The sequence below is a fragment of the Ammospiza caudacuta genome, chromosome Z (genome assembly GCF_027887145.1).
Source record: "Ammospiza caudacuta isolate bAmmCau1 chromosome Z, bAmmCau1.pri, whole genome shotgun sequence".
In the NCBI taxonomy this organism is placed as follows: Eukaryota; Metazoa; Chordata; class Aves; order Passeriformes; family Passerellidae; genus Ammospiza; species Ammospiza caudacuta.
This window is the reverse complement of record NC_080632.1, coordinates 15950568-15960121: the sequence shown is the minus strand read 5'-3', so window position 1 is coordinate 15960121 and position 9554 is coordinate 15950568. Positions and strand designations below refer to the sequence as shown.

Here is a 9554-nt window from a genome sequence, read left to right as displayed (position 1 = left end):
TACGATTACGAAATAAGATACGCCTTGTGTTAAAGAAGGACCTTGAGCTGTTAGCCTCATATAGTAAAAAAGCTGAAGAGGCTTTGCGATCACCACCATTGAATTGGTTGCTTTGGGTTGAAGAACCAGACTTTTATACTGGTCCTTACTTACATTCACTTCCTTGTTATGTTTGCAAAAAGGATAAAGATAAATGCTATGCATGGGTAGCTTTGCATTGTGCAGATTGTAATCAGGTTTATTGGTATTCACAGAGGTCAGTAGATTATTTATGGTGTAACCCTTGTTCTGGAAGGTGGATTCGAAATTTTTTCTGGGTTAGAGCTCTTGAACAAAGTACTGGCCTGCCAGGACGGACAGGATTACAGCTCTTTGAGAGTGCAGAACAAGTGATTATAGCATGTCTTAGGTGGAAGTTGCAGGAAAACCTTAGAATATTTGAAATTACTAAAGCCTCACGCATCATAGCAGCTCGCTGTAAAGCTGATTTGCCTTCAAACTTACCTCATGCTATACCTGTGAGCAAGGATGCTGATTTAGAATTAGATCAGTATATTCAAAAATTGACTCAGCCTTACAATAGACAATCTAGCAAACCAGGGAAAAGACAACGAAGAAAGGAAAAACAAAACAAGCAGAAGGAAGAAAGGGAGAAGCAAAGCAAGCAAAAAGAAAAATGAGGTTTGTTCTTGTTATACTGCTCAATGCTGTAGCAAGTGAAGCAGTAGGAATAACACACTTTAGTCAACCAAGGGAAAATTTATGGGTGACACTTGCTAATCAAACTAACCAATCATCACTTTGTCTTAGTTTTGGAGGAGTCACTAACCCATTTCGAACATGCCTGGTGGGACTTCCGGTGTGGTCTCCTGGAGAATTTTGTCATTTGATAAACAACCAAACCTTATGTATGTCTAACATGTCAAACATCACATTGCCATTGCAACAAGGGTATACTAGAGGTCAGAGTGATGGCTATCATCAATGCTTACTAATTCAATCACTTAACACCTCTTTGCATTCTCCTCCTGAGGAATTGGATCTTTTTGGAAGTACAAATGCCAGCGTATCTAACACTACAGCTGGTGGATGGTTTAGCTTCAGACTTTCGGGTGCTCAGAATTTAAACCAACCTAAAGAAACATGGGCCACCCTAGATTCATCCCTGAATGTGAGTGAATTCTCTCCACAGCATTACAGTCAATGTAACAGCACAAATATCACAGCACCAATGAAATTACCCACAGGAATATTTTTGATTTGTGGAGACAGGGCGTGGAATGGTATACCAGCTAAACCACAGGGTGGACCCTGTTTTTTGGGAAAATTGTCACTGTTTCACCCTAATGTGTCCTTGCTAATGCAGCTGAGTCAAAATTCAAACAGGAAAAAACGTAGCATACATGACTTAGACTGCAGCAAGATAGGAGATCCACGGTTTTGGGGCACATTCAAACAGGTGGTGGTTTCAACTATCTTGCCAGGAGGATCTGCCAATAAAGCTATGAGTTTAGCAAAACAATTAGGATGCTGGGCAAGGGATGAGCTGAACAAGACATCACAAATTCTAGACATGTTAACTGCAGATGTGCAAAGTGTTAACCATGCTGTTTTGCAGAATAGAACTGCTGTAGATTTTTTGCTCTTAGCACAAGGGCATGGATGTGAAGAGTTTGAGGGAATGTGTTGCATGAATCTGTCTGATCGTTCGGTGTCCATTCACACTAAGATAAAAGAATTGCAACAGGGACTTCACAAACTTAAGGAAGAAGACGGTTTAGGAATTGACGAGTGGCTTAAAGGCTTAGGACTTGGACCGTGGCTGAGGAACCTTGTGATCTATGCTATAGGCCTGCTGGGTGTAATCTTACTGTTTTTGCTTATTTTGCCTTGTATCTTTAACTGTATTCAAAACATGGTCAGCCGTACAATAGCAAAGACATGGCAAACTAATCTCCTTGCGCAAGAAGAAAACGGGGGAAATGTGGAGAGTATTATTAATAATTGGTTAGCTGAGAAAGGCCACGCTGAAATAATGCCGCTGGTTAAGCTGAAGAAGAAAAGTCAGAAGTCAGCAAGCTAAAAGGAAAGGTCAGCAGTGACCTTGCTGCAACATGAGGAAAGGGAGTAGAGATTAGTCCTGAATATATCCTGAGAATATGTGAAAAGTATCAAAAGTAGAACCATAGGAATGCAGAAGTAGGCGTAGGTGCTGATATGTAACTGACCAATCCTGAGCTCCACTTTTGCAATATGTATGAAGCTCATTATGAACTGTATTTAACCCGCCGTACTGATCAATAAAATTGGGCCTGTGATGATCAAATTGATGTCTGGGTCTCCTTCCGTCGACAACTTCTGGTACTGAAAGTGAAGGAGCTGAGGAAAGATTGGAGGGAGGAATGGATAGGGGGGGACAGGGTGACAGCAACTTCCTCAGAGGCAGGGATTGTGTAATGATGAACCAACTTCTGGTTGCCATACCCCTGACTCAAACTGAAGCTGCCTGATTTGCCTCCAGATTATTTCAGTTATTTAAGGGCTTTTAACTTCCCTTTACTTAGTCCAGGACCTTGGAAGCCTCAAGTCAATTAGCATGTAAGCAGACACATCCTTGTGAGACATGCCACACTTTTGACTAATATTTGGATTTATGTGACATCATCTCATGCTAGCTGCTGTATTGTATGAGGTTCCTTTCCAACCCAGATAAAAGCTTTGGTAACACAGTAACTATTACATGGTATTAGTGTCCCTACAATTCCATAAATCCTGTAGGAGCTGTGTGCTTCACTTAGCTGTTCTTTACCTGTGACAAGAGTAGCACATTGTGGTGGTGTGATTTGAAACACCAGCATTAGCTCTTGAGTCTTAGTCCTTGCGTGAGCTCTGTTGAAGCACTGTCCAGTGTGACATTCTCCCAGAAATCAGGGACATGAACATCTGTTCAGGGGTGTTTATTGTTTTATTGTAAAGTTCTGTTAATCTTACATATTTTTATGGTGTTATTTCTCTATTTAATGGTCTTGTACATAACATTATTTGCTGGGCTGGTAACATCTGCCGGAGGTGGCAAGCTGGTGTGTCCTGTGGATGGACCTGTGCATGTGGCATGTGGCTTGCAGCCAGAGTCACAGAACTGCTCTGAGATTTCTGAATGAACAAACAAGAAGGAACTAATGGAAAACCAATCCTCTGCTTTCTGCTTCCACTCTGAACGATGTGTCTGGAAATGCCACTTTCATTTCTAGCCTATATCCTTGTGCCTCTTTGGTATTGCTGACCAGCATAGCAAAGAGCAGAATGCTCTGAGGACTGCTGGTGTGCAATAGCTAATGCACATACTCTACAGGATGGGGGGTGTGCTGCAGAAATAACAAGGCAAACATCTCTTCTTGGGCGAGTGGCTTAGTGGCTGAGAGGTTGTGGCATGCTGTGAAGTGGAAATACAAATGCTCTGTACCCTATTGTGTTGGTAGGGACTAATGACAACAACCAGAAGATGCTTCTGTTACTCAGTCAGAATCTCAAGGGAGCCAGTGGTTGACCTTTGTTTGATGGCCACAAAGCTGTAAAGAACAATAAAAAATGCAGATAATAAGAATTAGCAAACTACCTTCTCAAACTTAGTTTGCTCTGTCCACATCTATATCTTAAACTTTGCTGGGGTATCTGGAGCTGGCTGCGTGCTAATGGCATTCCTCTCAATGGTCTGCCAGCCTCTCTTGTGTGCATTCAGCGACATTGGCACCATGTGTCATCCCTCACTTTAATAACCCGTGTTTGTACTGGTAATGGTGCTTCTATTTGGAACCTGTATTAAAAAGCATTTGAGTAGCTAGCAGTGACCCCTCTTAGAGAGAGGGTTGCATATCAGAAACAAGTCTTTAGTGTCTGGAAGATCTGAGAAGGAAAGCAGAGCCAGGGGAATGATGAGTAGAAGTAGCCTTCCTCACACTAGTAGTCCTGAAGTCACTGATTGTCAGATGCATTCACAACCCCAGAAAGCCTTTGGTGCTCTGGATGAAACAGAGGTGGTGGTGGAGGAGCTTTCCTTACAGGCTCTGCTTCCTGTCTAGGTGGTGCAGCTGAAGTCAGTATACATTGTGCTTTTAGACTTTGTACTACCCTATTTTGTTTAAACTACAGCAGAGCTAGGCAAGAATTTTGCCTAGAGTCAAGCATTAGCCTGTCCAGTACATGCCTTACATCTGAATGAAGATATTCTTCTTAAGTGGATTAAATACTGACATTATCACAGTTCACTTCATACAGAAAGAATCTTGCCATTTTTGGTAAAGCAACAAGCTGGAGAGTCTTGGGGAGACTCTAAGGGACAAAGTGAGACTTGGAGGGAGATCCTTCAAAAATTCTGTAAAAGTAGGTGGAGGGGTTGTTTCAGCTTTCTCTCTTCAAATTAAACTGGTTTTGTGCTTAAAAGTTGTTCCTGAAATTGTATTTCACAGCAGTCACTCCATAGTGGTACAGTTGGGCAAATTCAATGGACCAGAAAAGTAACCTTTTCCTTCACTGTGGTAATAGTGTCTCTTTGAAACATTTGAGGAAGACTGAAATTATTCTTTTCTCAATGGATAAGTAACATATAATGGAATTTTTAAAAAACAATTTACTTTGTGTAGGGTCATTCCTTCATTCCACTTACTACTATTTTCACAGTACCAAACAATTACATTTGTGTGAGTGCTTTGTCTCCTGGGATTATCTGTTAAACTGCCAGATACTCTTCCTACAGCAATTCATGTTACATTAAACAAAAATAAGATTTAAAAAAGCACTGGCTAGACATTGCAACTTTCATTTTTTGAATCTCTTTGATATTTGTCAACTCATTTCTGCAAGTTTGGTTTTTTCCCTTTTTTTAAAAATTCAATTGGTGTGGGGTGTTGTTTTCTTTTTAAAATTATTTCCTATCTGCTTTATAAATTTTAGACCTAGAATCAGGAAGTACAGAGAAAATACAGCATGTCTTTTTCAACAAAATCTTTCCCATTTCTTACCTTAAAGGGAGGAGACTCAGGCAGCCGACTAGAAAAGACAAAATGAAGCAGAAGCTGCTGTACCAGTCCAGTGTGTTTTGATAGATCTTGTTGTAGACTGTAGATGTCACTACTCCCGTGGTGACTAAAGACAGCTGCAGCAGGACAAACACCTTACCTGTAAGACAAGAACATAGTTTGTTGCTGGAGATTAACAAACCAGCTGTGGTATCTCTCTGACAAATCCAGGATCACAATTGTGTAGTCATTGCTCCACTAATACCAGATGGCATGAGCTTGTATCTGCTTCTGTTCTAGACAACAATTAAATAATTTTTCCTTTTAGGTGTCAGACAAAAGATTCAACTGGACAAAAGATTCAACTGGAAAACTGTCTGCCTAAAAAGTCTACATATAAAGGTAGCTACTTGTAACAGCAGCAATAAACTGCTCAATAAGTGCTCCTTTTCCTAGAGGTAGAAAAATAGTCTAGAGCTGACATCTTCAGGACAGGAGACATTTTAGTTAGGGTCTGCTTCTGGCCTAGGCCAGAAAAGTGGTTCACAGGGTTGAAATTACAATAATGCCTGAAATGGGGATGTGTGTGTGATTTGTATGATATTTCATGTGGAAGAAAGGCAGAAACTGAATTCTAGTTGAAACCACTCTTTACTGAAGGGTTTCTGTCATGGTGAATGGGTGAAAGGGAAATAACCCAGCCCGGCAGGGACTTGCAGACTGGGGGCAAGGTCAGGGGTGTGTGCTGAGCTTGCTGCCCTTGTAGCATTCTGCAGCCACTCAGCACCAGGAGATGAAACTGCGACCAGAAGGCAAGTGCTGCTCTGCTGCAGGGTCCTACTCTTGGTCTGGACTGACGCCATTGTCATGTGCAGCCCATATGGCTCAAGGTGGAGATTAAAAATGTTTGATTTATAGTGATTAATTTGGGATGTGAACTGTGCTGTTTGTGGCAGGGAGATGATTTTGCTATGGTGGATGTTGAGGGAGCACAAGCAGTAGGAATGAACTGATGACAGAGCAGTGTTGTGTTCATATGGCTGAAAGGAAAAGGATATGAAGGATATGTGAAGGATGCAGAAGAAACTTGTTTGGAGGAGGCATAAGCAGTTATGGGCCTGTGGTGCTGTTTGAATGAATGGCCAGTCCTGTATCTTGTGTCTAAATCTAGCTCATTGGGGTAAGGTAAAAATGGTAGGCCTCAATACGCTGCTGTAAAATACATTTTCCTAATTTTTAATATGTAATTTAATGGAAAAGAATTCCAGCCGCTATTCCAAGAAAGGTCAATTTTTATGCAAAAGTTATTCTTTGTAGTTAAATTAAGTGCGACAGGAACAAACTGCAAACACCTGAAGAAATGTTTAGAGAGCATAACTGAAAAAAAGATTAAAATAATCCATCCTTTCCCAAAGCTGGAAGTAAAAGAAGCCAGATATAAATGGTGTGACTATAACAGTGCTTCAACTCAATGTCCTGCTTTTCTTGGTTCTCCCTGCAATACTGTGTTTTTGAGAAGCACCTCAGCTATTTTCCCTACCTTTGAACTATGCACTGATTGTAATGTTTTAAAGTATGTGCTGAAAATTCTGTTGATAAATCATGATGCAACCAAGGACAAGAAGATTGGATGTGAGAATCTTGTCCAGCAAGTTTCTCTGCTTCTCCCTCCCTGTTTGTGGTATCATTTCCTCTGGTATTATTACACAAAGCACAGATTGCAGCAATAACTTGCTTTTCTCTTAGTACTCTAGGCTGAATAAAGGGATTTCAGGGGGTTTTGGTTGGTGAGGTAACCAAAATACTCACCATAGGATGATCCTTCAACATGCTTAGATAACATGGACCTGATGGTTGGTAAGGGGATGAGGGCAAAGAGCATCACTGCCCGTGCTGTAATACAATGAATTTTGAGTTATCACCAGTATCTGCTCTTTGTGATCCAGCACAGCCACTGCTTTTGAAGATTGTACGCCACTGGCTTGGACAGACACCTTGTCTCACCTTTTCTCTGCTAAAAAAAACCACCTATTGCTCCCATTATCAGAGGTCCTTTGCCCAAACTAGACACAGTCTCTTGTTCTCAGCCAGACATCCCAGCATAGATGGGGTCCTCTCTCTCCTTTGAGATCCATGAGGATGATGATTTAAGTTTTAACATGCAGAGAGCCCTCTGTGCTACACAGCCTTGAGAGGAACAGTGCATTCATAACACTGCATCTGTCTTGCATCTCAGTGCTTCTGGCTTGCAGTATTCTAGCCTGTCTCTACTGTGAAAATCTGTGGGGAGTTGGAATTACTTTCCTGTCAGCAAAACCAGCCTCAGTGAAGACTTGGTCCATGTCTAGTGTACCAAGGTGTTTCTGCAATGCAGGGAATAAGCATCCAACACACTGCATAGCAGCAGGCCTTCAGGATGAAAATGAGCTGAATTATTAAGCAAACTTTTTTATTTTCTACTTCATTTTTTCCCCAGCTTGATTGGCTAAACAAACATTATCTCTTAAAATTTTCACTCAGTGTTTGGCTTAGTACACAAATAGAATATCCTACCATCTTTCCCTTTAGAAAAACTTTGTTTAATTTTCAATTCCCCGTTCCCTGTAGGGACAGACAGAAAAAGTACTTCAGAGTGTTTATCTCCAGTGTCTTTCTCATTTTGAGAAACAAAACCTTAAAGCCATGCAATAGATAATACTCTGTGAGATAGATCTGGCACAATGCATGCAGTGCTTGGATTTTGTTTTTCATCACAGGTTAGTTCCCAGAAGTAAACTTGTCTTTCCTTTATCATGGGATGCTGCCCTATCTATTGTTACCTGTCCCTTAGTAATTTATCCAACAGTGTGAGACCTGTAAACTACATTATTGTGGTATTTTACAACACCAATATTTCATTAAGTTTCCCATCAGCTGTAAGTGCCTTCATATGATAAAAATAAATTACACCTTAAGATGTTCCCATAATAGGAAGCCTTTGCCATTTCGCGTCTGTTATAGCCTTAAGCCTTGCCTCAGAGGAAGCAAGTGCTTCCTATTGCTGCAGGGGTGCAGTCCCACTAGTACAGGGAGTCAGCAACAATTCCCAGTCTCCCAGAGTGTGAACACTGCTCAGATCTGGTCTGTGGCCAACTGATGAATTACAAGTCAATGAGTCTTAAACTAATCCTTGGCAGAAGTGTATGCCTCCTCAGGATATTGTGTGCTGAGTCTTAAGAGTACTAAGGGAGATGTGGGGAAAGAGGAGTAAAAAGAAAGCTTTCTTGCAAATTGTTCCTGTGATGATCTGCCTAACTCCCTGCTTGCAAATTTGTCACAAAGCAAAGCAAAAAGCCCTTCCAGTGACGTTGAAACACCCATTTCTCAGCTGTATTTGCTCACGTGCATGACTGTTCAACTCACCAATGTAGAACAGGAACGTCCACTGCACGAAGGCCATGATGAGGATGCCAGCACTGAATGAAGCTACTCCGATCATGATCATGGTAATATCCCTCATGTATCTGGAGAACACAAGCACCCCTAGGAAACTGGTAATGAAGATCACATACCCAGCAGCATTGCCGTGGCCAATCTCCACAGCGTTCCAACTTAAAGGTTCCCTGAGCAAGAACAGTGGGAGTACGTTCATGGCACCAACCACAGCCAGGTCATAGAGGATTGCTGCCACAAACAGTAGGATGATGATGAGCTTCGAGGGTGACACTGGAGTGAAGATGCTGCTCTCTGAAGGCTGGGAGCTCCCTGCTACCACTGCTTCTGGTAGCTGACCACCCACCTCCTCTGCACTCTTGGCTTTGGCTGGGCAGGGAGCTGCTGGTTTGGGGACTGTGAGGACAAAAATGCTGTAGAGGAGACAAAAGGCATAGCAAGCAATGCTGCAGCACACCAGCACGGTGCCTTCTCGGTAGCGGTTGCTGAAGCCAACAAAGAGGTAACCAGATGCCATGCTTCCCAGAAAGCCAGCCAGGCCATACACCAGTTCAATAATGATGAGCTGCAGAGACCTCTTGCTTTCAGAGGACCCCAGGGATCCCAGAGCCATGATGCCTGCCCAAAGTGTGGTGAAGCCTCCTGTCAGCCCATTTAAGGCAGCAGCCCCATACATCACCTCCACTGGCCAGCCCAGCAGAATCAGGAGGAGCAGGAGAGTTTTGGAGCCCAAATAACCAAGAAGAGGGAAGCAGATGGGGATCTTGCGATGTATCCTGTCTCCCAGCTTGGACAAGCCATAGGCTGACACCAGTGGGCTCAGGCCCAGAACTAGGTTGTAGATGATATAAAAATTAGATACAGCCTTCTGCTGAGCATCTTCCAGGACATGGGTGGGAGCAGTGCTGTTGGTCTGGTTGTAGTAGTTCTTCACCACCAGCAGCAGTGCTGTGTCGTAGAAGGCACTGGCCACCTGGGAACCCGCGACCACCGGCTCAATCCACGTCCTCATTGCCATTATTCCCACCATGCTGCTAGCTGCCACCTCTTCTTGGAGAGAGCTGCTTTCAGCAGCGTTTAAGGAAACAGCATGTGAGGAAACAGCTC

General features: G+C 42.6%; 1 protein-coding gene across 1 annotated transcript; it reads right to left on the bottom strand.

Moving 5' to 3' along the window:
- Positions 1-3029: 3029 nt before the first annotated feature.
- Positions 3030-9554, bottom strand: SLC46A2 (solute carrier family 46 member 2). The gene is made up of 4 exons (XM_058824146.1): positions 8418-9554; positions 6825-6908; positions 5019-5175; positions 3030-3569 (listed from the first exon to the last, which is right to left on the bottom strand). The coding sequence occupies exons 1-4, from the start codon at positions 9475-9477 to the stop codon at positions 3512-3514; spliced, it is 1359 nt and encodes a 452-aa protein (XP_058680129.1). The 5' UTR covers positions 9478-9554; the 3' UTR covers positions 3030-3511.

What these genes read in the sequence shown, in the direction of transcription:
- SLC46A2 (XM_058824146.1), bottom strand. Translation starts at nt 9,477, where the DNA reads ATGGTGGGAATAATGGCAATGAGGACGTGGATTGAGCCGGTGGTCGCG. An exon ending in GACGTTCCTGTTCTACATTG is followed by an intron (nt 6,909 to 8,417) that starts GTGAGTTGAACA and finishes ATTGTATTACAG; the next exon opens with CACGGGCAGTGATGCTCTTT. An exon ending in CTGAGTCTCCTCCCTTTAAG is followed by an intron (nt 3,570 to 5,018) that starts GTAAGAAATGGG and finishes TGTTCTTTACAG; the next exon opens with CTTTGTGGCCATCAAACAAA.